The sequence below is a fragment of the Salarias fasciatus genome, chromosome 9, assembly GCF_902148845.1.
Source record: "Salarias fasciatus chromosome 9, fSalaFa1.1, whole genome shotgun sequence".
NCBI lineage: Eukaryota > Metazoa > Chordata > Actinopteri > Blenniiformes > Blenniidae > Salarias > Salarias fasciatus.
The window spans coordinates 22119006-22146312 of NC_043753.1; the positions used below are offsets into that span (position 1 = coordinate 22119006).

Sequence of the window (27307 nt, forward strand, 5' to 3'; positions counted from 1 at the left end):
AGAATCGCCTCTTGACTGGGCTGGATTTGCTTACTGGAAATGACCCCAGTCAGCACTATTCGATTTGAGACAATGGCCAACTTTGATCTCATTATCCACCGAGAAATCACTGCGACTGACTTGTAATGTCACCATGAATCGCTCAGCAAACAAATCCCGATATCCACCATCTAATGGAATTAACTGTGCATAACTGGAAGAAAAAAAAAAAAAACCCAGTGACCGCAGAAGGGAGGAGGCGAATAACAGACGTTGCATTGAACTCTAATACATCTATAAGTGCCTTGCTTCTCTTTCAGGGTCTGTTCCGGCGCCGGCTGTGGCTGGCAGCCCTGCACATGTGCCACCTCGCCTCGACGGGACTTCTAAAGACACAGGGCCGTGGAGAATCCAGTCTCGGGGGCACGAATTGCATTCCTATCCACACACAAGGACAAGCCACGTGCAGCCAGTGCACCTTTGAAAATAGACAAAGAGAGCGGCGCTGCAATATTACGAAACGCCGAGGGCCGGGGCAATCAAACGCCTATTGATTTTAATGCGTCTTCAGTCACAAATGATTTTCTCCAGTATAATGGATGGAGGGGTGGAAAAATGAGTGTTGAAGCCAGGTTTATGAGAGATTAAAGGGCCTCGGTGCAGCTTGGCCCCACACACACACACACACACACACACACACACACACACACACACACACACACACACACACACACACGGAAGTCTTGTTGGAAAGGGGAAAAAGGAAAACAGGCAGAATTACAGAGGCCACATTTACTTTACATGCACACAGGAGCTAAGTTGAGCTTTAAATCTGAATTTTCAATGACAAAAAAAAAAAATTAAACAGCATCCACCTCCATGGTAAAGGCAAACGATCTCAAGCTGATTCACCGATTCTCTCAATTTAACCTGCAAGGTTGATGTGGAACATTTACTCTTTCTAAAAAATGTGCTCATGCACTGTTTTCTTGTAGAATCAGGGAAGGAAACATGTGGAGCACCTGGTACAACGCTTTGGTTTGAAGCAAGACGCAAAAAAAAAATTAAAATCTGAACAAAAATGACAGAAAATTGTTGAATCGTCTGAACCACTGAAAAATTATCTCAATAAAAATCCCAGCAATGCTGCTTTATTGGAATTTTCAAAGAGGGAACAGGTTATTTTTCAGTTGAGCAGGTTAGAGAGCTTCATAAATATCCTGCAACTGTTGCATCTGTTATATTTATCATTTTGCACTAAAGGCTATTTCACTAAAACTCTGCGTTTTGTTAAAATAATACTTCAGAAATGACTGGATTTGGAAAAATGTAATGTAAGGAAGCCATCATCTTCAGTCTCAGATGTTCCTCTAATTTTATTAGAATTCAACTTTTTTTTTTTTCCAAAGAATGCATCTTATTCATCAAAATGATACTTATATCTGAAACTTTTCACAGTTGTTTATAAGTTATAACCAGTTTAGACATTTTTGCAATTAAAAGCTTTTTTTTAAATATATAAATATAGATGAAAATGATATTTTCAGATAATCTATGGAAGAAATTAGTAATACTTGAAACTTTTTCAATTTATTTGCGATGCACCTGGACGTGTGGAAGTGAGAGAGCTCAATGTTTGTGCACACAGATGTTGCCTTTGGAAGACAAAGAAGTGAGTGAGTGTGTGTGTGTGTGTGTGTGTGTGTGTGTGTGTGTGTGTGTGTGTGTGTGTGTGTGTGTGTGTGGAGGTGTTGTGTCTCACTGGCTCACCTGGATCTCGATCTTTGCCCTGCAATAACACAAAGATAGTGGCATTAAAAAAGGCACAGGCGAGCACAAACAACATGCATGTACGGTGAAACAAAATGAACTAATTACCCGTTTTTAAATCAGTGGTGCACACTGATCATACCTGGGGCCTAAAACGAGTCACTGCAACAACTTTTCCTTCTACCAGCGTCTTACCTACTAAATCAAATATCAGACACACACTTACTGCTGCACGCACGCACACACACACACAATTAATATTTTAACCTGACCTACTCTCTCTGGCATACAGGCCACATGCTGCTGGCCTTGCATGCATTCATGTCACATGCACCGACACTATGAGCTGCAGCAGGAAGAATTCACAGCGGCACAGAGCAGCAAGGCTCACTCTTTCTGCAAAAAAAAAACTTAAAAGAAGCGGTTTGTTATTTAATGTTGCACAAATATTTCACATAAAAGACGGAATGCACTGTTTCTGACAACTTTCCTGCCGGAGGATGAAAGGACAGTTTGTGCTGCATTTCCACCCCGGGCTGTAATTAGTGCTGACTTCAGAATAATAACGCTGCAGCTCTGGATTCACATGTAACTCGTCGGTGTGTTGCATCAGAGCAGCTCATCAACATGTTCCTGCTGCTTCTCTTCGGCACATTCAATAGAAAAAAAAACTCAACACAAGGCGATGAATCCAGAGCTGAAAGTAGGCCAAAAGGCCCCTTTTTTTTTTTTTCGCCCAGGTGGCATTTACATGGAAACGGCTTGAAAGAATGAAGCGCTGCGGTCTCGTTTCCCGAGCGCCGGAGCAGCAAAGCAGCTTCAGAAACACGGACAGCCGGGAGTAAATCTCCCCAAGCGCTCCGGTTCCCGGTGTCAGGAGGGGCTGCAGCTACTAGAGTCAATTGGGGTCTCCTTGGCAAATAGCTGCAGGAGAGAGAGAGAGAGAGAGCGAGCGAGCTCTTCAAAGAGCAGCGAAGCTTTGGAGAGGAGGCGGACTGCAGGCACGGACAGACAGAACACACACACACTAACAGGAACACACACACACACACACAGGGCGGCAGCAGCTCACCTGAGTTCTGACGGGGCCGGAATCTGAAAGAAGTTTGAGAACAGGCACAGTGAATGACGGGCTGGCGGCTGAACGCAAACACCTGCAGGCGCTCATGGGTACGAGGAAACACTCCCTCATTAGAGGAGAGCAGAGCGGCGTCTGACCGCCTGACAGCCGCCCGGGAGGAGCTAACGAGGCGGGGGGGCAGACCTGGGGTTTCTGCTCCACCAGGTTCTCTCATTGGCTCCCTCAGGGACGGGTTACACCTTCCCCCCCAACACACACACACACACACACACACACACACACACACACACCTATGCAGGAACAAACAGTTCAGGTACAGTACAGAGCAATTGCATAAACACGCGCACATACCGCCACGAACACTGGCACCAAGCCACAGATATAAACAAAGCGCACGCGCACACACACACACACATCTCACTCTCACCAAGCCTGTTGTTCCTAAAGTGAACTTTGACCTGTTACACAAACTCACAGCCAGGGAGCCGATAACAGAGACAAATGCAGGTAAACAATGGCTTATCTTTGGCTTTTTTTTCACACACACAAAACCCAGCAAACAGAAATCACAACAACACACACACACACACATACACACACACACACACACGCGCGCCAACAATCCCTGATGCTGTGATGGTGTGTTTGTAAAAGGCGTGCGGACTGCATCGCTTCATCCAAAACTCCCAGAATCCTCACAGTATTTTAGTAAATCGGTGCGTTACCCACACATTACTGCACCGGCAGAGGAGGAGGGGGGGTGGAGGGGTGGAGGGGGGGTTACCGAGTGGAGTAATGAGAGGGCAAATCCAAACCAACATCCCAGCCTTCACAGCTCGGCGCTCCGCCGCCGCCGGTGTCGCCTCAATCTCCTCGGGCGCGCGGCGGCGCCCAGGTGGGCCTGGCAGCGCCGTTATTGCCTCTGCGACCCGATCGCGCCGTGACAGATGCCAGGTCCAACCGGAGCTGGCAGCCTGCCACGGGGAATACACACACACACGCGCGCGCGCCACTGCGGCAGACCGTGCAGCCAGAACGCCGCCGCCGCCGCAGAGTTTTAAGGCGCTGTGAGAACGTGCACTTTATAAAGCCCGAAAAAACTTCCACAAACAAAAAGTGTAAATTTAGTTTTTTCACCTCTTCGCGCTCTCTCTGACACACAAAACACACACACACACACAGACACACACACACAAGCATTTGGAACACGCGGCAAGCGGAGAGGACATGTTAAGCGGGTTTCTGACGGCCTCCTTTTCATTCCACGTGTCTGAAGTTTCCCTCCGTCGTCTCTCGGAGCTGTCAGCTCCTGCACAGCGAGCTGACTGACAGACACACAACAGGGGCAGAATAAAAAAGTCAGGAGTTTCTGAAAACTCCTCGGCAAAGCTGCCATTAGGCTTCGGGGATGTGTGCAGCGATATGCAGTGACATTGCCTTTACGGTGCTCTGAAGTGTCAAACCCACCCGGGGAAGCGGGGAAGCGTTTGAACGAGAATCTGCGATACCGATCGAACACTCGGATGACCTTGGCTGAGAGGAAGGAGGACGCGGGAAGTTTCTCCTTCTTTATTTTGAGCGGGGCCTCCTGCTTTCTTAAACTCGCTGGTACGAGACGAGGCGATCAGACGACGCGTGGCGAGCGTACCTGTTTTTCCACAGCAGCCGAAGCGGCCCAGGCATTCTTTATGGGCGCCTAAACCGCACTTGGAGCACAGGTAGCCCTGGTTGAAGACGCCCCTGCAGACACAGGAGTAGGAGAAAAGAGAGCAGCAGGGAAGGTCACTGTGAGGTCAGGGACGAGGAGGCGCAGGCGGTCATAATGTTGTGGCCGGTCTGTGTATTTACAGATCCGCCGGTCTCTGAGATATGCAATAGTTTGAGGAAAAAGTGACGCCACATTTCATCCCCCAGAAGAAGCAAATATATCAACCCCCCCCCCCCCCCCCCACCACCACCACCACCACCATCCATCCATCCGTCGCCTTGAAGAGGAAGTGCTGAAGTGTGACAGACACTTCTTCTCGCCGCCGCCGCCGCCGGGTGAAGCCCCTCAGTCGTCCCTGCTGTGAGGGAGACCGCCGGGCGCCGTCCTCTGGGCGCCCGCACCATTCAGAAGGATTCAAAAGGAGCTCTGTGTAGCCGAGGTGAGCGGCGAGCGGCGAGCAGAGGAAGAGAGGAGTCAAGGCTAAGTGACGGATAGATTGTTCGGGTGCGCCGGAGAGCAGCGCTCTTAATGGACGGACGGGTCGGCGTCTCGTCCTCGGGCTTTATGCCGACGACGGCCTTGAGGGGGTTTCATCTGCTGAGTGTGTGTGTGTGTGTGTGTGTGTGTGTGTGTGTCTGAGCCATGATGGCCCTCTTTACCTCAGTAACATGTGGCAGGAGTTGCAGGAGGTGATCCGCTCGAAGGTGTGCATGTGGAACTCGTGGAAGTTGTTGGCGGCGTTCTCGGGACGGATGTTTGATCTAAACAAGAGCAGAAAACGTCAAACTGAGGGGGAAAGAAAAAGAAAACAATCCAGGCGTCGGTCTGAGCAGAGTGCGCTCACACAGGCTGTATTCATGCAGACATCAAACCTTTACGTCTTTATCACAATATTTAAATCCGTATCGACCTCCTCTCCACAGCGTCCGGCTCAACGTGATCAAAACAAGAACTCCGCACTAATTTCCTGAACGGAAACATTTGTGTTTTTCACCCAGTTTGTTACAGATTTTAAACTGCTGTATTGTTTGATGAAAACATCATTTTCAAAGCAAAAAGTTTGTGTGTGTGTGTGTGTGTGTTTTTTTCCCCCCACTTATAATTGCAGCCAACAAACTCCTCCGTGGCTCCAGTAACGTCTCACTGATACACACTCTTTGAAGTGGAGAGGAGAGAATTGCGAGTAGACAGGCGAGGTCTGCTTGAAGTGAACACAAGAGGTGTTCTCGGCCCCCTGGGATACGGCTGCGTGCGTGCGTGTGTGTGCGTGTGTGTGTGTGTGGGTGTGTGTCTGTGTGAACAAAATCAAAAAGTAAAAAAAAAATAAAAAGAAAGAGAAGAAAGACAGAGCAGAAGTGTGTAAGCAGTTCTGTATAGTCAATTGGACGACGTCCCTCCGTTGTTTACAGGAGCTTCCTGTTGGCTGCAGGGAGAGAGAGCGAGCTGAAGGAAAGGGTCGAACGAGAAGAACGTCAACTTTAACCTCTCCGTTCTGTTCAGGCCCGAGAAGACTTCTCACTAATGTAACTTCACCCAAACCGTGAAGTCGATCATGAATGACCATCAACCAGACCCTGCAGAGGTTGGTTTAGTTTCAGAAATTATGAGAAAGAACGAAAAACCTGCATGAATGTCTATTTGTGTCGGTGTTCTGAGGAAACCCCTGCGCGCGCCGCTCGGCCCTGGTGAATGAAGTAATCGTAATTTAACAGCATCCCGGCTTTATTTCATGGTTTGAAATGTGGGAATTGAGTGCTGCCTCACTGCCGGCCCCCCACTGAACATGAAACAAGCCCCACTCACGTCTCCTTAAGGGAAAAAAAAAAAAAAACCTTTTTAATCATCGTTTCATAGGTTTAAAACCTGCTTTAGTCAACTAGCGTTGTGTGTGTGTAACGCTCATTTTCAAGGACAATGGTGGGTTTATTTAAAAAATGCCTCCTGAAATCTGCACTGGTTTTAAATAACGTCAGTCAGTGTGTAAAGTCAGATTTTACAAAAGGAAACATTCAAATAGAAGAATTATGTCCTTTGATTTCCCACTGAAATGTTTTTTCCTTTTCTGCGTTAAAATCTGAAATAAACGCTGCTGCTTTTGTCCTCAGGCTGTTTAATGCTGCTGAATGGAAACTAATTCCACTCGGAGGACGTGTGGTTAGCTCCTGCTGTACAGGGCGAGGAAGTGGAAAACTTTATCTTTCTGCGTTTCCATTGCCGACGTGTGAACGCTGAACTTTTCTGATATGAAAAAGTAAAAACGACGTCGGTGTAAAAACGGTTGTGACAGCAGTACTGGTGACGCCGTTCTCCTCAGCACCGTTCCGTCTTGGAACCAGTTCGTTCATGAGGCTGAGTGAAATCTGGACGCGGCCCAGATCCAGGACTGGTTGACGCAGTCTGGCGACCCGCCGCCGCCGTGGCCGTGTCACGGCTCAGCGCCGCCTCATTACCTCCTCATCTTCGGTGTCGCGTCTCTCGTAAATCAACGAGCGGTCTTACTTGAATAACAAGTCGGGCCACCGCCGGCGTTTTGATGAGGTGACAAAACGCAGCTGACACACACACACACACACACACACACACACACACTCTCACTCACATGGCCATGCCAAACTGCTCCAGCCACTTCTTTTTCAGCTCTTTGGTCTTGAAGAAGAACTCGAAGCCGCTCTGGCCCTGGTTGTGAGTGAGGTAGAATCCGTACGACCACTGCGAAGAGAAAACACAACGCCGCTGAGATGAAATACAACAGGAAGGAAAGTAACGAGGGCTTCAGAGGAAGACGAACCCGGGCGGGGGGGGGGGGGAGGGGGAGAGAGGGATGAGACGGGATGCAGGGAGACAGATGGAGACAAAGAGATGCAAAATGAAAGAGGGACGCCTCGGGGAGGGCGAGCGCGAAGGCTGGAGGGGCTGAAGAGCCGACAGACGAGGACGGAGCGGCGTGGAGGAGAGGAGGCTCGCTGCGCCACGTCACTGCTGGGCATCCGGTGGCGAGCGGCGAGCGGGCCGGTAATCAGCCGCCATTATCCACTTCACAGGCTAAATACTAGTCCATTAGCCGCGTGTCAACACGGGCGTCTGTTTTCACACAGCAAACGCCGAGCAGATGCTGCGGAGACGCACTTTCCGCGGCTCCTCGTTGTGTTTTATGTTTTTTTTTTTTGTTTTTTTTTTTTTTGAACTTGCAGCTCTCAAACTCTGAAGGCTAGGAAAAACAAGGCGGGCTCACAGGGCTGTCAGCCAAGCGCCGCCGCCGCCGCCGCCGCTCATCTTATCCGCCGAATGACAAGAGGAGAGCAAAGCAGCGATCTACAGAGCCGCTCCCAGCGGACGGCGAGACTTACACTCAGCAAGGATATCATCTAGATAGCAATTTGTAAAGAGGAGGAGGAGGAGGAGGAGGAGGAGGAGGGCTCGTCTGTCTTCCTCTCAGGTTTCATCCTGGTGCTCAGTCGGTTTCTGGCTTTTAAAAGGATTACACAACCAGACCGATCCTTTGTGGCTCCTCTGGAAAATATGCAATAATCATACTTATATCACATCTATTTTGAGGCGATGTGAACTGCCTGTCAAGCCAGCACGATCGCATTAATAATGACGTTATAGCAACAGCAGGGCCGCACCGGCGTATCCGCTGTGATCCCCGTCAATCCTGGCATAAATATTTACTAAAAAAGAACAAAACAGAGCATTACATCCATCCTGTCAGAAGTGAATGACATGGGACTGGCTGCGAGCGCCATGAAGAATAACCACATCAACCCAGCATGGGCCTGAGCCCGCTAATGCCTGCTATTTACGGCGCCGCTATTACCCAGATCATTGTTTCTTGGCACGCCTTACATATCATTGCTCATTGTGATTGGCAATATTTTTCCCCACTTGGCACTTAGTATTCAGCGCGTGTGTTGGTGTGTGTTGGTGTGTGTGTGTGTAGTCGGGCCCAAAGCGAGGTTTAACGATAACACCATCTGGGAGAGGAGACGCACTCCTCTCATCCGACACTGTTTCTCTCGCTGCCGCTGAAGGAGCGCGGCGATGTAGAACATGTGCTGGAACAGGCATGTCCCAAATTATTTAAGACTCCTTTCTGCTGATTGTTCCCTGGTTTGAGTTCCGGGACGGGAAGAGATGCGAGCAGCGGCGGGGCCGTTACAGGTGTTTATAAAAACACCGTCAGGGAAGCCAGCTCGCTCCATTTCCCCCCCCCGAATTTTACGAACCGGCGTTTATCCGATGAATTGTTACGGCCGCTCATTACGCGCGAGTCGAGCCGTTAATTGGTTCGTCGGGAGTCCGGCGTGGCTTCTGAGCGGTGCTGACTCAGTCATAAAGAGGCAATAACGGGCCCGACGGCGCACGACCGGCCTGCGTTGAGGCCGCCGGGCTGCTGCGCGCCATGTTGCAACCTGCTAATGCCCAACTTTTCTTGTTACAACCGCAATTTGAATAGAATGGGTCGGTGCGAAAAGGTAAATGAACCACTTTTATACTTTTATTCACAACATAGCAAATTAAAAAAACTTCAAAATAAGAGGCGATAATAAGAAAAACAGCTGAAGGACCTTCGTGCGACCAACTAGGTCAATTAGCGCTTTAGAGAGGAAGAGTTTTGATTCAGCAGTCTGCCGAGCCGGGACGAGGCCAGAGTCGGGATTAGATGGATGCCGGTGGTTTGAAAGGCCTCGGGCGCCGCTGCATAAAGAGAGACAGCCTCCGTCTGAACTGGAAGCCACTGAATGGTCTTCACAACACCTCCACACGGGAAGCGGGTTTAACCACGCCATCGCGCCGCAAACGCACGTCAAAGCCGTATCGCGCACAGAGGAAGCCACATCTGAACGAAGTCCAAAATAAAAAAAACGCTGACTTCCGTGCCAGAGCTCATTTCAGATGGAAAACTGAATCCATTCCTGCACACACAGGAATGCTTCTGTAATCCCGGTGTGGGAAGTAATTAGAGGTTTTCAGATCGTCACTTCTCAACAGGACCATCGCTAAACTCATCTTGAAGAACATGCAAACTCCAATCAGCCAGCAGCCCTAACCAAACGTTTTCTGTTTTTTTTGCAGAATGTATCTTATTAATTCCACATGCCGTAAAACCGTCTGCAGCCATAAAAGCGAGGCGCTGAATAAACGGGCTGCTCGTACCGGCGCGCGGCGAACAGCGCACGGCCTCAGGTAAAAATTAAATGTCATCCCAAGCCGTCATAAAATCACCGCAAATCACAACTTAAAATGGCTTATTGCTTCCTGGAAATGATAACACGCCATAAAATTAAAAGCCGAACGTTCCGGGCGTATTTTCCTCTCCGGTTTAACGAGCCGAATCGGTGCGGATTCAAACCGGCGACACGAAGAATCTTTATCAGAATTACAAACTGAAGTTGGAAGAGAAAAAAACACAACGCAGAGGTGTGAATCACGTTTCCTCGACGGCTGTGAAGACGCGCCGCCTGGGAGGTGTGAGCCGCTGAAACGAGCCGATCGGCTGACTTTCCCTCGCTGGATTAAAATTCGAGCCCCGTGTTTTCATTGTTCCCCCGTTTCCGTGTCCATCATAATAACCGATCCCGAAATGTGTCTAGACAGTTACGTGCAATTGAGAGCAATACGCCGAGCGCCGTCTGAAAGGCTGGCAGGGGGAAAAAAAAAAAAAAAAAAAAAAAAAACACACAAAAACACACAACCTGCCAGTGTTTTCTCTCCAACATCAGCTTGATTTAATTGAGGCTAATCTTTGCACAAGTCTGAGTAAAACGCGGCCGCTGTGGCCTCGCCAACTGTGCTATTGAGTTACTCTCCTGGAACCAAAAATGAAATGTTGATGGGGAGATGTGCAGCTGCTGCCAGAAAGATAGGAGAGAAAAAAAAAAACAGAAAAAAAAAAAAAACAGGTTGCAATGATGAGAAATGTGCCAATATCTCCTCCAAGGTGAGAGCCAGATCTGAAAGTAGGAAAACGTGTAGCTTGTCAGGCGGGAATTCACCGGAGACTCGCTGCTGCTGAGCCGAACGGAGGGATTCAAACCGACGCAGAACCACTCGGCTCAGTAATCTGCCACTGAGGAGCCGAGAACCGGGGTCTGATCCCCGGGACCGGCGGGTCAACGCCCTCCCAGGGTCTGAACCAACCTTGCGGTTCTCCTTGTCCGACGTGGGGTTGTTGGTGATCTTGAAGAGGTGCAGGTCGATCACCTCCTTCATCTCGTAGTTGTCCCCTCGCCGCTTGCACACGATGACGGCGGCGTCGAAGAGGAAGATGTGCCTGGTGGTTTGAACGTCAAGTCAGTCAAATCAGGCCGGATCACACACAAACATCAATCCTGAACACTGAAGAGATGCAGTGAGTCGTGACTGAAGCCAAGCATGTGACTTCTGGCACCGCTTCACACGCTGTTGCTCCTGCACGCCGTTTGGTAGCTCAGCGGACGGTTCGGCTGATTTCAAGGTGCAGCAGACAGTTCCTGAAGGCAGCCGACACGAGTCTGGAGGCTGGGCTAACAGCACGAGAGGCGAGAGCGTCATCTGCGGCAGCGCTCGGCCGCTAGGCCGTACGTCCTGCAGGAAGCGAGCGTCAGCTCAGATCCTGAACACCCCGGACGCCGCGCTCCGGCTGTCTGAGGCGCGACGCCCCGGCAGCAGAACGGCTCTCCAGCGCCACTCCTGGCGAGCGGCAGTCGTCCCGTCAAGCCGCCTGTCAGCCCGACGTCTCACCTGTCCTGTTTGGCTCGTTTGTCCACCGAGGCCACCCGGACCTCCCCGTCACCTTTGGGTCTCCCGTAGTTACTCAGAGGCTGGTTCTGCACCGGAGGAGGAAAGAGAAAGAGTCCGTTATTAAACCGACACCGAGAGAAGCTTGTCTTTTCCCCTCTAAACATATCAGACTCTGATTATTCACAGCTTACCAGGTTTTCAATAGATTTTTGATACTGATCTATCTCTCGCAGCGTCTCGTTGTCCCTCTTGACCTCATTAACATATTGAGCCAAGTCCTGAAATACAAATCAGAAAATCACATTTTTCAGTTGATTAGAACACGGTCCAGCTTTGTTCCAGAAATGTTAGCCCCATACTAATTGTATAATACAGATTTAATTAAAGAGATATCTCAGCTTTCAGGCTCTTTTAAAGGGGCGCTCCATCAGATGTGACTCGTGCCTCTGTTGACCACTAGGTGTCAGTGCTGAGACACTTTAGCCCCTTTGCTTGTTACTGTGAGCTGCAGACGTTCATCACAAAGACTAGACGACTGTGTCCAGGCCTTCAGTTATCCTGGTGGTGAATTCCTCAATGCGCCATCTTCTGGTTCAAACTTGTACTGCAAGGCTTAACATGGAGCAAGTTGGGGGAAAAAAAAAAAAAAAAAAAAAAGCCGGAGCCTGGAGATGCCGTCGGGCGGCTTTGGGAGAACATGCATGTAAACACAGAGCAGTGCTGCATTGCTATTCATCCGGTGTGAAGCCTGTGAGAGGAATATCTTGACCTCATGCAACATGTGCATCAATATGAGCTTCACACAGGTCCTGGGTTCATCACACACACCCCCGGCGGACTGGGTTCATCACACACACACACACACCCGGCGGAGTGGACGAGACCTGCCGACGTACCTTCATTGCGTCCAGCGCCGTGCGCAGGTTGGCCTTGTCGGTGGCGTCGTGCGTGTGCTTCACCAGCTCCTGTTGGACCGACCACACGCAGAAACTCAGAATAAAGGAGGAAGAGAAGGCTGTCCGTCACAAAAACAAAGGCGCACGGAAAATTCATGAGCAGGTTCTCCTCCCGCGCACGTCCGCCCGGCCGGCCGCATGCGGCAGGCCAACTTAAGGCTGTGGCTTTAGATATGAAATGAAAAACCGCCGTCCTGAAATGAATCAGATAGTGTGTGTGTGTGTGTGTGTGTGTGTGTGTGTGTGTGTGCATTCATCTGTCACAGGTAGGGCTGTGTGTGTGTGTATGTATCTGAAATTGCTTGCCAGTACCTAACTGCAGCGTAAACAAGACATCTAGACCCCAGCAGAGGAGGATAAGGGAGGATGCCATGCATGTCCTTCATACAAGCACACACACACACACAAACACACACACACACCGCTACACACTGAGCCGCTGAGGGAGATATATATGTCTGCTTGGCACCGCTCAAATCCCCAGTGTCAGTCAAGCTCAACCCGGGCATTATTATCACTAGCAAGACGACAGAGGCCTATTTATCAGGCCTGGCTCCCACCTCCACCTCCACCTCTCCACCTCCACCTCCACCTCCACCCCTCCACCTCCTCCACACCTCCACCCAGACACAGAGGGAGGAGGGGAGTGGCCGCTCCGTACATGATGGACTCAATGAGGGAACCGCGGCGCCGCAGGTTCACGGGGGGAGAAATGATGAGCGGAGAAAGAACGAAGGATCGATGAGCAAAGAGAGAGAGAGCAGAGAGAGAGAGAGGGGGGGGGGGGACTCGGTGAGCAGAGGAAGAAACAAGACATTAGAGCAGAGATTCAGGCTGTCAAGACGGGGGAAGTCGCCCACAGCGCCGCTCGCCACGGCCCGCCTGGTCCACAGGGATCCAGGAACATGTGACACAATCGAATCCCTTCGTTCCCGAGGATATTGTCTCTTAGCTTTTTTTTTTTTTTTTTTGGAGGCGTATTTGTGTTTAAACTTGATCATTTCAGAGGTGAGATCAGGAGGTTACGGGAAGCGTTTGCTTCACGGAGCAATAAAATTTGCACATTTCTGCCCAAAGAAAGAAAGAAATGAGAAAAGTAATGGAGGCAGAGAGAACGGCGTTCATCAGGAAACTCTGAAATGCAGTCAGTATGAACGTCAGCATCACAATGCAGGAAAATAGTAAAGGAAAAAAACAAAAACTTAACTGGACAGATTTTCGTGTAAAAATGTTCCCCGGGGAAATGAGATTTAATGAGTAATGATTAAAAAAAGTCATTTGTATGCTTTGTCTTGTTGGTCTAAGGGGAACTTCTCTAAAATGTAAAAATCATATAGAAGTTCAAAGGTCATTCACTTTTTTCATTTTTTAATTTAAAATGACTTAAACACGGTAAAACTGACAGGACAAGATGAGCGCATCTTCTTCCAGCTACATTTTAAACCTTAAAGTTTAGATATTTAGTTTGAGATTAAAACTTGACCCCAAACTTTTTACTTGTCTTCAAAACAGAAATCTCCCAAATCCAATCATGAGAAATGTTTCCTGATTTAATCTGAGCACTCTCCATCACCAAAATGAATTCACACTTTTTACATCTACATTCTACAGGTTCCATCATAAATAAAAAGGAATAAAGAAAATGAATTTCCAATACTTTCACTCAGAATGTGACATTTTTGATTTATCAACTATAACTGAAACCCTTCTCATTTAGTCTTCAGTGACTGTTTATAGTCATGAAAATCAGAGACAGTGTTTTAAGAACATTTCCTGAGATCAGAACTTTCTTTAAGCCAGAAACTGAAAATGTAACTATAGTCTTAGAGAGTAAAAGTAACTAAAAATGGAAACTGAACTTTGTAATGAAATTTAGCAAGGTGATGTTTGAATGAATCAAAGATGTTTCTCAGCATTTCATTTGATTTGATTTTTACTAAAACGTGCCGTCGGCCTGCTGCATGCAGGCCGTCCAGCAGATCTCCTCCACACACACACACACACACACACACACACACACACACACACACACACACACACACACACACACACACACACACACACTCAGCCTCATTCAGTGTTAATAATTCACGCCGTTCTATCCAAATCTGAACAAAGAAAAGATGATCAGGTATTATTCAGTACAGTAAGCAGTCGATTCAGACTCTATTAGAGAAGGAAAAGGTTCCCTGGGACATTGTGGACGACTGAGCTGCTCCGTTTGGGAACGTTTCCTCACATTAGCAGCTTGTCCTGAGTTGGCCTCAGTTCAGTAAACCTTATCTCTGTTTTCACTCTCTGCGGTTGTTTGTCCCGTTCCAGGTCGTTATCTGCTTTCCTTGAACGGCTCCTTGACCGTCTCCATCAGATCTGATTACATTTATGAGTGAGTTACTGCTGACGGGCAGTCACGAGGTGGCTGCAGCCCGCAGGAAGAGGGACGCGCGGTGAACGCTGCCCCTGCTGGAGGAACGGGGAACAGCAGGTCCCTGGAGGGACTCCGTCACTCACGCGCTCATCTGCGGGGCTGATGAATTCAGTGTCGTTTGTAATACCGTCTGTAATGACGGTGCAGACATCGCTTTGCGCCGTGCATCGAGAGATCTGCCGGTAATGTGGGATGAGGGATAAATGCGGACAGTTTAATCACACGGCCCGTCTCGCACCGCGGAGCCAAAATAGTGATATCCAGATTATCCAGATGAGCAGGGAGACACACTTCTCAGGGCGTTTGAGGTGCAAGCCAGTTCACTGCTGAGCTCACATTCTGGAGAATCACCCACTATCTGTTCAGAGCGCAACTTCCAGAAGTCATGCAAAACTCTGCACAACAAGGAAACAAACTGAGGAGGCAGCAGAAGGTAAACGACGAGCATGTAGCAGTGAACAGAAAGGACAAGTAATGTTATTTACAGGCTGTAAATACATCCTTAGTGAAGCAGGTTCACACCAGATCAGTATGAGACAGCAGCTCTTAAACTAAAAAAAAAAAAAGTGATCGTAAGCATTAAATGCTCTGTTGTTATTTAGAAAGAAACATTCTTTGAGTTTGTTGCATTCTGGGTAAACAAGGCTGACCAGTCTTTACATATATCTTCATTTTACGTGATTCATGCTCAGTCTTCTGGCCTTTAAAGCTGACAAACTGCTAAATTGCAATGTTTAGCTGCTGGGAGACCGAAAAAACAAACCAAATGACGCACAGTAACGTAAAATAATCTAATTTCCAAACCAACGCTCAGTGTCAATCTGTCAGAATTATCAAGATATCCAACATAAAGCTGCCGCTAAGCATAGAGAGCAGGATATTGATTATTACAGGGTGGATGAAGACAGTGTGTGTGTGTGTGTGTGTGTGTTTACTCTTATATAAGTGATGTCTGTCATTTTCTGCTTGACTGTTCATATGAGGTGGAACTGAGCAGAGTACCTGCAGGAGGAGGTGGTATTTCAGCACCCGCTGCATCGGAACCACCAGCAGGTCCCTCAGTGTAAACTTGCCGTAGTTTGCTCTTTTTGAACATTCCTGCAAAAAACACAGAGAGAGGCATGCATTATAAATAACCCGCACAGAGAACAGCATGTTTCCCCGACTTCCAGGAACAGAGCTTTACTGTAAATCCTGCCGTCAGCTGCAGTGCCTCGGGCGCACACTGGAGGGCACGCTCCGACCGCTCTGAGAGGCCGCTCCTCCATCCACCCTTCATTACAGACGGCCGGGGGTCGGTTTGTTTACCTCGAGCTTCATGCGCACGTCCTCCCTGTTCTTGCAGATGTCGTCGAGCGTGGCGATGGCCGTCTCCACGTGGCTGCAGTACTTCCCGTAGATCAGCAGCCTGCAGTTCAGCCAAGGGTTTAAAACTCTCATCATGTAGGGAGAAAATGTCTTGTGGAAAAAAAAACAGATTGTGATTAAAATAAAAGGCGAGATGAGAGGGGTGTTGGCGTACCTCTCTTTGAAAGTGATGAAGATCTGGTACAGGTTCTGGGCACTTCTGTGGTGGACCGAGTCCTGGATCTCCAGCAGTAAACTTTTGTGGACTTTAACAAGGTCCTACAAACAGGAAAGTCCCATTAATGTCACGTTTTCCATTCCGTCACTCGACTGGAAGCTCATGTTCATACATATATTCCTCATATTTATATAGAGTTTTCTTCAGATGAACAAGATTTTGCTCCTCCGGTAAACAGGAGTTTAATGAAATAACAACAGACTATTTTATGAACCATGTTCGTTACAGAAAACTGAGAGGAAGTTGTGTTCAGCCTTCTTTATTTATTTATTCTCCTGAATGCTCAGCCTTTAGTGGAAAGCTCCACTGGTGACCCCGAGTTGACCACAGCCGGCCGAGACTTACCGGAATATTCACAAACACCTTCTCCAACTCGGCCACGGATAAAAACATGGTGAGCGGCGCCATAAAGTGCTGCGGGAAGGAGAGAGAATGAAAGGGAATGAAGCTCGTTCGTCTCCAGCAAGAGTGGGAAAGTCATTTTGCGTGAGCAGCTATTATATTATGGAGGCGGAGGTGGAGGGGGGACAAGCTGCAAAGAGCCGCAGTCAGCGAAAACAAGGAGGACCGTCTGGGTCACGACAATAATCTCATTTTCAGAGTTTGCAATTTAATGATTTCCTCTCTGAAAGCTCCCGCCACATAGTCACCTCTACATCTCAAAGGAGCGGGCGAGCACAAACTGAATTCCACCAGCCACTTCACACCGAAAGTCATCTACTGAGACGCTCCGCTGGGAAATCAGGCCGGGCCTTTCTGCTGCAGCGAGCGCTCGCAGGAGGGAGAAGACAAGTAGCTGCGACTGTGGGGGGGGAGGAGGGGCGGAGGACGGGTGGAGGGGGGGGTAAAGAATGGCAGTCCCACCCAGGCCAGTGAAAGTGCAGGCTGAGGTGGAAACACCGAGCGTTAAAAAGGTCCTTTCTGAGAGTTCTGCTCTTTCAGGGATTACTCTTCACCCACTGCTAATTTCAGGAGTACAAACTTTTCCGCTTGGCTTCATTTCTCCGTGATTATTTTTCCCCGTGACCCTCCACGCTGGTCGTTACAGTCGGTTCCGAGGCCGCCGCACACACAACAGGTGATCCCAGGGTCCGATTCCATTCCGGCGCTCGATTTACCGCAGGAAATCAGAAGGTTATTTAACCACTAAAAGGTTTCTTTCACTCTTATTTTAACTTATTATGAGAGGGCCAGTTTGACTGCTCCACTTTTCAGGGGTCAACACGGGGAATAATTACAATTTTAATTTAGTTTCCATGAACTGATTGAATTTCCTGCCATCAGAGGGACTGAAACACAGGATATCTCTACTGGAAACTTAAATTATCAGACACTGAAATAATAACTGTACTACTAAAGTCTTCACACTTCATACTAATGTGAGGATTATTTATTGATCATTTTCACCTGCCGTGCTGTGGAGACAGGAGGCGCCAGCAGAGGGCGCTGTGGAGCCGTTCTCACCCTGCGCTCTGCTGATTTCCGGTTTGTGCGGCTGTGTTTTCCTGATGATTGGTGCTTCAGCTCCACTGCAGCAGCTGGCTGAAGCTTCTGCAGCCTCTACCCCTCTGCTGCATGCAGGAACTGTTATCATGCGCTCTATCAGTGCCTTTCTGTTCCCACAGCTTCATAATAAATAGTCTCAAGTTATGATCAATCGATGTAGAGATTTTTAGAAGGAACCTGGCAGCACTGAGGTGACCTCTGGAGGGCGGCAGAGGATGGACACAAAGCATTTGAAATGGAGAAAAACTTTGAGTTCTCATACTTCTGATGTGTTCACTGTTTCCATGGCTACAAAGGTCGAGTGTCTCTGTTCTCGGAAGGTTCCATTGTGAACAGAAACGGCTCGTGGGTGGAAACGGCGGCCGGCTGTCCCAGAGGAACCGGCGGCGGCCGGCGGCGTGGGTCATTACGGTTTGAAGAACACGGCTGAGAGGCGCTCTCCAGTACCTTCTCTATAGACTCCAGGGTCTCGGTGTATTTCTCCTCCGTCTGCCTGATCTCTGTTAGACAGCAGCTCCGGATGTCAGTCTCCGCCTGCTTCTGAAAGGCCTGCACACACACACACACACACACACACACAGATGGCGTTACTCTTAGTGTGTTGTTATTTTCTCCGACGGGGCACGTGGGGTTTGGACGGACCGGCGGAGGGATGGCCTCGGTCTTCATCAGGTCTTCGTAGATCTCTCCGCCCTCTTCGTCGTCGTACACGCAGTCGTACAGATCCTCCTCATCCTCCAGCTCGTTCTCGCTGCCGGACACAGACAGGACACGGGGAGGAGGTTACGACCCTTTGACCCGGAGGTTTCTCACTCCTCATCACGGCCACAGGAGAGGCGGAGGCGGGGAGGCACGCCTCGTTCTGCTTCCTTACGGATGTGGGGTTTAATACTCGAGTACAAATCCTGTTATCCAGGGACAATGTTTAATCCCCGGCTGTGAAAGTGGCTCAGGAGCAACTCACCAGTCCGCTCACGCCTCAGCGAAGTGAGTGTGTGAGTGGAGAGAGACAGACAGGCGTGTGTGTGTGTGTGTGTGTGTGTGTGTGTGTCTCTACCTGAGCCACAGGTTTAATGGGATTACAAAGACGGTGAGCTGAGCAGTGAGCTTTAATTGTTGAGCGTCTGGTTTCCTTGTATAAAAAGATGAGGAGGGTCATGTTTACAGGAGCTTTCACTGAGTAGTTTGACTTTTTGGACGACGGTAAGACATGGTCTAAATATGACACAGAATTTCCTAAAAAGACCATCACAGTGAGACATGGAGGAGGCGGTGTGACGGTTCAGGGCTGCTCTGCTGCTTCAGGACCTGGACGATTCCCCGTATTGGATGGAAATGCGAATTCTGCCTGAATGGAGAATGTTTTCGGCCTTCAGCTTGTGACCTTGAGCTCAAACACACCTGGAGAAGGAAAATGAGCCGAAAAACAACAGCAAGTCCCTCTGAACGGCATTCAAAAAAATAAAATGAAGGCATTAAGACTTACATCCTATTCAGACGCTGTGAAATGACCTTAAACAGGCTGATCATGCATGAATTAAAACAAATCTGCAAAGAAAAATGGACAAAAATCCATCTACAGTGATGGACGGGTGTGAGTGCAACAGAAAAAAAACAAAAAAGAAAAGAAAGGAGGAAAATTCCCAAATTTTGAAGTTATTGGTTTACATACTAAGTTTTATTTATTGGGGACAAAATAAAATGATTAAATACCAGAACCAATCTGGAGTACGACGCTTGCATATTATACACTGTAAAAAATGCAAAAATTCAGAGTCTTACCAAGTTCATTAGTCTTGTTTTCAGTCAAAACGTCTCATCCCACTTGATTTAAGATACATTTAAGATAGAGAGCAAGATCTCCTTTTAAGAAAAATTTACTTGCTGCATGGAAAGATCATTTCCAGTAATCTTGCATTTTCCAGACATTTCAAATGCCTGTAAAAACATCTAACCAGGTGATTTATTTCATGCATGGATCTGATGGTTCATAATAACATCCTAATTTTTTAAAACTAGGTTCAGTCCCAGCTCTGTGCAGGGAGGGCTCATCCACACACTCTGAAGCTTCCTCAGTGTGATACCCAGAAGCCCTCATTAACCCGGGCCCAGCTGATTGTCTCTCTGCTCTGCAGGCTGATAAAGGGCTTTGCATGACATTGTGCCAGGAGAGGCGTCGGCAGCGGAGGAGGATTATGTAATGTTTATTATTTACCTTCTCCTTCCTCCTCCAAAAGAGGGAATTGCATTATTTTGCTGTTTTGATGAAGTTGATTTAAATTATTCGATGGGCTTATATGATGGCCTAAATTGCAAAACCTGTTAAAAAAAAAAGGCTTTGCCGGGGCTGCAGTCACCCTGCTGCAGCGTTTCAGGTTATTTTCATGCAGAAAAATCTGTCATTTAAATTAGCAAAGCTGTGCGCGGCATAAGGCCCGAGCGGGAGATGATTAATTCACCGTCCTACACAACTTGTGGGTAACGGAGAGGAGAAGGAGCCTGGGAGGAGGTGGCCGCTTTCCAGGGAACAAATGGCGCCTCCGTCGACTGCAGACTGTAAATTTTTAAGCGATCTCCAGGCTAAAAACACGGCTGACTCACTGAAATGAATGTCTTATGAGAACGTTGGCGGGAGTGGGGGGGGGGGGGGGGGGGGGGGGGGGGGGGGGGGGGGGGGGGGTAACTCAGAGGGGGGTGATTCACACGGTGCAGAGGGACGGAGGGAACGTACTCGATCAGGTCCTCCAGGTGGTTGTAGATGTTGTCGTCCTCGACACTTTCCTCTGTTGGAAAGGCTCTGCGAGGAAAAACAGGATGGAGCACTCAAAATACACAGTTTGCATGAAATAATAACGTGAATACATGAACTGTAGGAAACACACCTGATTCCATTTTGCTGTGCGATCGCTGTGTGGGAAAGTTTTGATAGTGTGTCCATAACCTGGAAGAGGAGGAAAGAAAGGATCAATATTACTTCTATTACAGAGAAACTGGAAGATCATGCAGCAGTTTCTGGAGGAAACACACGAGGGCAGCATTTTACAACACTTCAGCGAGCGGCCACTGTCGAACACACACACACACACACACACACACACACACACACACACACACACACACACACACACATACACACACGCAGAATTTCAGTTGAGTTGCACAAGCCCAGTCAGTTAGATGTATGAATCCTGACGACAATCTGCAGCCCTCTCCACCGCCTCATCCTGGACCTGGGGGGGTTGCATGTTCTCCCTGTGCACGTGTCAAGTTCAGAACCGTGCTAAGCCGCGAGGAAGAGAGAGAGAGAGAGAGCGGGCCGTCAGAGGAGGCGGTCGACTCACACTCAGTCAGTGATGCTGTAACGGCGTCACGTGACCTGATGTGGAATCGATCGTGGGGGTGAAGTTAGGCGTGCGGCCGACACGGCTGCTATTAGCGTGACGCGCAATTTCACGCCACTCTGCTCAGTCCTGTGAGTGCCCTTGACCTTGTGTGTGTGTGTGTGTGTGTGTGTGTTTATGACGTGTTTGACTATTAATTGAATTCATCAGCCAACAAGGAAGGCCTGCTGGCTGGTGTTTCACAGCCGTACCCACAAACCTTTCTGTGGACCACAAGCTCTTGCTCTTGCTCTCTCACACACACACACATGCACACTCTCACAGCCGTAATGTAGATACATTCAGCCTGGAGCAGAAGCTCTTACAGATCAATACTGATCACTCAGCCGGCCTGCCCCTTCCCCCGCCACTCTGAGCACGATGAGCACAAAGCACAGACGCATCATTTAAACCCTAAACGGAGGCGTTTTCATTAGCCTCCAACAGATCGGCGCATTGATAAAGATCACAATATGTAATCCGGCTGTATCCCATCCATCACAGTAGAGACTGACTGACGGCCCACGACTGATAAACCTGTCAAATCCTGAACGCGGCGCCGCGTTTTAATCTCCCCCGACACCAGAGGGACGGAGGCAGCGGTGCATTTATAACGCCGCGACACGGGAATTAAATCGGAGTTCATTAGTTGTAGCTGGTGATCAAAGGGAGGGACGGCGCCTGGGAGCGGCCGGACGGTGGGAGGATGCAGTCAAATCAACCAGCAAGATGCAGAAACTCCCAACAGCGTGCTTGATGCCACTCAGAGCAAAGAGAAGTTAGGAAATGAAGTCATCTTCGCTGTATTTATAATCATGACTGGTGAACATGAACTCTCACCTCCTCCCACCGCCTCGATCTGCAAACAGGAAGAAGGTTCGGAGGCTCACACATGGAGTTTGAGATTAAACGGTACCTCCTGAGCTTCATTTCATGCCCCTCTTGGTTGCTGCGTGTGACGACGAGCTCCTCGCTGCTGGAGGCGGACGAACCGGGAAATGGGACCCTCCCAACTGGAACCCAGCGTCAGAGCCCATACTCCCATCTGGTTTCCAAATTCCCTCCTATGAAGGAAGCTGCAGCACCTGCATGTTTCTCTGCCCGGTCACCTCACGCTGCTGAATGACCCCGCCCCCGCCGTCACACCTGTGTCTTGTTCAGCAACCTGAACCGACCTGTGTTTGACGCCCCGGCTCTCAGGAAACATTTCTGGGTTTTTTCCTCGGTTTTTTTTTTTTTTTTTTTTTAGCAGTGGATCGATAGCCAGTGTCGGAGTGACTGCTGTGTAAAGAATTATTGCTCTTGAATAATTCTGCCGGGACCATCCATCACTCCCACTGCAGGACCAACACACCTCCAGCTGTCAGCGGCTCCACGCCGCTCGCTGCACGGCGAGGGGAACAAACGCAGTCGGGCTGTTGTCGTGTAGAGAGAACATCTGTTCCTCGGCACACACACATTTCTTTTGTGCTAACTCTGGAACCAAACCACTCCAAAAATGAACACAATTGTGCTTTTTTTTCTTTTTTTTTTTTAAAACATATCTGTCCTTTTTTGCTGGAACAAAACCTGCGCTCATGTTCGTTTGTGCGACTGAAGCATGCACTTGTCACTCCTCCAGCCGAGCGGAGCCTGGAAACTCTTCCTGCACGTCACATCTGGAACGCGAACCCAAACTAGCAGATTAAAAGCCTGTTTAAGCCGCCGTCGAACGATCAGCCAGAGGCAGGCAGATGCTGCGGAGCAGGTGCCTGGAGGTTCGACAACCTCTGGAATTAATGCGCCTTTCAGCGCGCGCGAACACACTCAGGCCGCAGGCGCTTCTCACCGCGACTGCAAACATTTCGTCGCAGAATACGACGTGCGTTAAGACTTGCTTTGCTCTTCATTAGTGCCGTGATCAGACAATGCATTTGCAACGTGTCAACACTGCATTAACAACACCCTCAAGGACACGCAGCGCAACGTCAGCGGCGCAGACACGGAGAAGTGAAGTGAATACAGAAAAGACGCGTCTCTAATTGAATCATCAGACGCTCACGGCCGACCGTCCTCCGGCCGGTTATTAATCCAGATGATGGCTCCAGTAACGACGGAGGGCACGCCATCCGGAGGCCAGTTGGCAGGTACAGCATGTCCAAAAGCCGGGGATCTGCGGCGTGCGGAACAGAACTCTGGAGGCGCTCCAGTTGGAGCTGGCAGGCCGGGTTTGAAGGGTGTGTGTGTGTGTGTGTGTGCATGTGTGTGTGTGTGGGGGGGTGTGCAAGTTGTGAAGCGCTGCGCATTTCAGGCTTCGCACGACGCCATGAGTCACTCACAAGCTGAACTGGCCATCTGCACACGGCCAAGAACACTCCGAACGCTCGCAAGTATCGCGTCCATCAGCCGCCGCTAATAATAGAAACGTCAGCGCGATGTCCACACAGGAAGTGAGCAGGGCCGGGGCAGGGGTGTAATTTTAGCATGGGTCTGCATTAGTAAGCAACACAAAATTTAAAAAAAAAAAAACTGCAAAAGAAGCACTGAGAGATCATGCATCAGTGTTTCTGTGCAACAAGCGTCAGAGGTCAAAGGTCGCGCTGCCGTGCGCAGCGTGTATCTGCACACGATCATTCAGGACCGACTTCTAATAAACCTGCACGGCTGCGCCGGGCGATCCGCTGCAGAACAATCAGAGCAGGGAGAGTGATGGGTCCGCTCAGACGCACGGCGCACTCGACATCTTTACCAGGATAAAGAAGCAAGTCATGGAGAGGATAATCAATACACACTTCCTTAGAGCTGCTCGTCCGGTGTGTATCGGCACGCTCGCTTATAACTAATCTTCATATCTTCTTATAGTCTTTTAAGCTGATTTACATCATGAATTCTCTCTTCTGGTGAATAGATGCCAAGTATTTTTAATTTTCTCTCGTGTGTGTGTGTGTGTGTGTGTGTGTGTGTGTTGTGTAAATCTCAGGCGCAGACACAGAAACTCCAGGAAATTTAGAGTCTGAGTCCAACAACGTGAACATGAGCAAAATATCCGTCCCAAGAGGCTCATTCATTTCACTTCTCTTGTGAATGAACTGAGCTACAGTCGTCACGGTAACGATTTCCCAATTCTCGTCACATGACGTTGCATCACATGCTGTGATTGATCGCAACTGAATCATCACGTCCACAGTGGCAGGAAAATAAGAAATGTCATGAAACTTGGGGAACATTTGCGGGGAGCTGAAGACGCTCATTTCATACTTGAGGACTGGAAGCGTCGACTCTGTAATCATAAAACCTCCGCAGTGTTTGTTTGGAAGTAATCTCGCAATCACGTCTTTAACGCCGCACGATTCGGCTGATTGGAGAGGCAGCGTCACGCGCCGGCCGACATGTGTCTTTGTTTGCTTGCAGGAAAGATCAATAGCAGCAAGAAATCTCTCCTATCTGTTAATCATCGCGTCTCCCTTCGTCACGGCGCGGGCGCCGCTCGCTCCTTCCCGTGAAAACGGCCGACGCATCTCCAACGTGTCGACGATGGCGTCGCCTTCACGCGCGAGCTGCCGCGCTGTCCCAGATTTCAGCTCTCCGCTTTTCACTCCTGCTTTTATTTTCTTTCCTCTCTGTCCTCCTAAATTACTCATTACGGACTAAAAATAGTCATCGCCGAGGTAATCCGCCGCTACGTACGTACGCGGCCGGCCACGTTATGTGTTCCTCTTTGTGTTCACATTTTCTCTTCAGAAAACAAGAAAAGGAATATTTGATTGCACATTGCTATTGAGGTCACGTCTGCGCTCTGGAAGAGGCTTTGAAATCAGCGCTGAGGAAACGCTGCTCACCAGCCGTCAGACTGACAGAATCACACTGATTCTCCGTGTCGGACAAGAACAAATGCAGCAGTTTCTGTGTTAAAACTGAAACAAATAAACACTTTGACGGGACTGTTTGCTGTAACATTCTGTTCTTAAGACGGGCTGTCAAACATATGGTCTGTGGGCCAAAATTTGAAGATCAGGGATGTCAGTTGACCTGATTTACTACAAAGTTACAGATATTATATGAACTTTTTGCAGACTAGACCACATGTGGAATCAAACCAGATATTTGTCGCTGTGCGTTGAGGCTGCCAACCGCTACACCTGCACCTCCCCTGGTGTGTTTTCCCTCCATCAGCGGGCGGCCCTGGCTGGGCCGGCTGTTTGGCGCCTCTCTGCCTTCCGGGTTTCTCACTCGGCTCCGTGGGAGTCGGCCCGGGAGGCTGGCCCCGCGGCCCCGATCCGGCCACCCCACACTAACCGGAGCAAATACACCTTCACGGCGCGTTAGCGTCAGCACCTCAGCGGCCACCGGACACGACGGCGGAGCAAACGCCGTGGGCAGATAAACGAATTTAAGAGATAATTCAAATTTACATATAACAATGCAATTAAATAGGCAAATACAATATGCTAGTTTTAATCGATGTGTGTGTTGTGGGGGTTGTAACACGTGTGACTCGGACTGATTTATCTCCTTTGTGTTTGTTAAGTTGTGCGCCTGCTGTTACACATGTGAATAATTACTGTTATTTGTCCACGTGTGCGCACTCCAACATGTTTGTGTTTCCGAGCACGACTGTGTGACAGATGCAGCCGGCAAAAAAAAAAAAAAATCCAATCCTCCCGGAGAGGAGCCAATAAAAACCCCTGATTGCCCGGGAGAGAAAGAGTAGCTAATGTTTGACAATCAGTGCCACGGCTCATTAAGGCTCATAATACATAATTAGTGTGTTTGGCTATACATATGTATGGGCGATTGGAGTGCAGCGCACGTACGCCGTTCCTCATCGCGACTTTTACTGTCTGCCTCGCTCTGTCCTCCGCTCTGCTCGTCAAACTGCATCACTCTGCAGCTGTGCATATGGCGACGGCAACCTCCCGTCAACCAATCAGCAGGTCAGAGTCAGTCAGAGTGTGTGTGTGTGTGTGTGTGGAGCGTTGGACGCTGCTCAGGCTCATCGTGGAGAGGGAGAAGGAGCTCCCCATGAAGCACATAAGCTCCGGGTTTTGCCCTTATCTCTTTTCCCTCTAATAACTGCAGCTCAACAACCAAAGGTCAAAAGTAAGGTCATCCTCACTGTCCAGGTAAATCACGTCAACTTCCATGGAGCGCAGCCCCTCAGGGCAAACACACACACACACACACACACACACACACACACACACACACATAGGAGTTCACACCCTCTGCAGCGGTTCTTAGAAGTCCTCTCCTCCTACCTTCCTGGATATTTTCTGTTTGTATTGAACAGGGAGTATATTACACACCCGCTCACACATTTGCATGTTTTCACACTCAGACACACACACACACTCTCTCACACACACACACACACAAGTGTGTGGCAAGCATACTGATGTTCCCAGGCGCACGTCTGACCTGCCAGATCCTCTCTGCCGCCGCTGACAGGTGATTTAACTCCGGCTGAAACTCACACCGTCTGAATCGGCACGCCGCTCACACACGCGCGGCGGAGTCTGTAATCGCGGCATGTAGCCGCTCAGCTCGCATCACTCACTCGGCTTCACAACTGTACCGACGCAAGACCGCTATTGCGATCGCGTGCGGAGGCACTCACACGTTTGGCTTCATCTAAAAATGATACCAAAGCATTTTGGGAGAATCGATTTAGACTTGGACCAAACTATCAAAAAGAAAATCCCCAGAAACACACTAATGGAAACAAATGTTACAGTGACGGAATGAAGAGTCCTGGGCGCTGCAGCAGAAGAAGAAATGACCTGATTCGAAGTCCCCAAAGGCCCAGGATACTCCCAGGAGGGGCGCTGCCTCGGTTTCTGGATCCTCTTTCTGTGTACAGCTCAGCGTAGAGAGCACGTCTCTAATTCATTCAGGATTCCTGCCAAACACCATCCATAACGCCGCTAATGAAATTGTCAGAGTTATGATCATTAGAGCAATTTTCCAAGTCATAAAAAAAGCATTTTCAAGGGCCAAAAGAAAAAGTTTCCAGCAATACTTTCAAGATTATGACAGCTAGCTTTTGTGTTTCCATTACATCAGTGGATTAATCTCATAAAGTGATGAGAAAAAGTCCCTTTTGCAGCAAACACAGCGACAGATAATGGCACTTTCACAAACCAGCTGCCATCTTATTCTCTTTTACTTTGGTGGATGAAGACCCGATCTGTGTGTGGTAGAATAAAATTCAA

General features: G+C 48.9%; 2 protein-coding genes across 3 annotated transcripts in view; one reads left to right on the forward strand and one right to left on the reverse strand.

Moving 5' to 3' along the window:
- LOC115394103 (zinc finger protein 45-like) overlaps positions 1-27307 on the forward strand; it is a 1173573-nt gene that overhangs the window by 363430 nt on the left and 782836 nt on the right. The window lies entirely within an intron of this gene.
- Positions 1-27307, reverse strand: part of vav3 (vav guanine nucleotide exchange factor 3) — a 72070-nt gene that overhangs the window by 15622 nt on the left and 29141 nt on the right. For both annotated transcript variants that reach the window (XM_030099291.1, XM_030099290.1), the window contains exons 3-19: positions 20619-20677; positions 20468-20533; positions 18379-18487; positions 18184-18285; positions 16576-16644; positions 16168-16271; positions 15954-16053; positions 15648-15743; positions 12158-12226; positions 11453-11539; positions 11262-11347; positions 10680-10812; positions 7138-7247; positions 5198-5299; positions 4479-4570; positions 2822-2844; positions 1750-1768 (exon numbers count right to left, since the gene is read on the reverse strand). In XM_030099291.1, the coding sequence (XP_029955151.1) occupies positions 1750-1768; positions 2822-2844; positions 4479-4570; positions 5198-5299; positions 7138-7247; positions 10680-10812; positions 11262-11347; positions 11453-11539; positions 12158-12226; positions 15648-15743; positions 15954-16053; positions 16168-16271; positions 16576-16644; positions 18184-18285; positions 18379-18487; positions 20468-20533; positions 20619-20677 (1426 nt within the window). The remainder of the gene's footprint in view (positions 1-1749; positions 1769-2821; positions 2845-4478; positions 4571-5197; positions 5300-7137; positions 7248-10679; positions 10813-11261; positions 11348-11452; positions 11540-12157; positions 12227-15647; positions 15744-15953; positions 16054-16167; positions 16272-16575; positions 16645-18183; positions 18286-18378; positions 18488-20467; positions 20534-20618; positions 20678-27307) is intronic.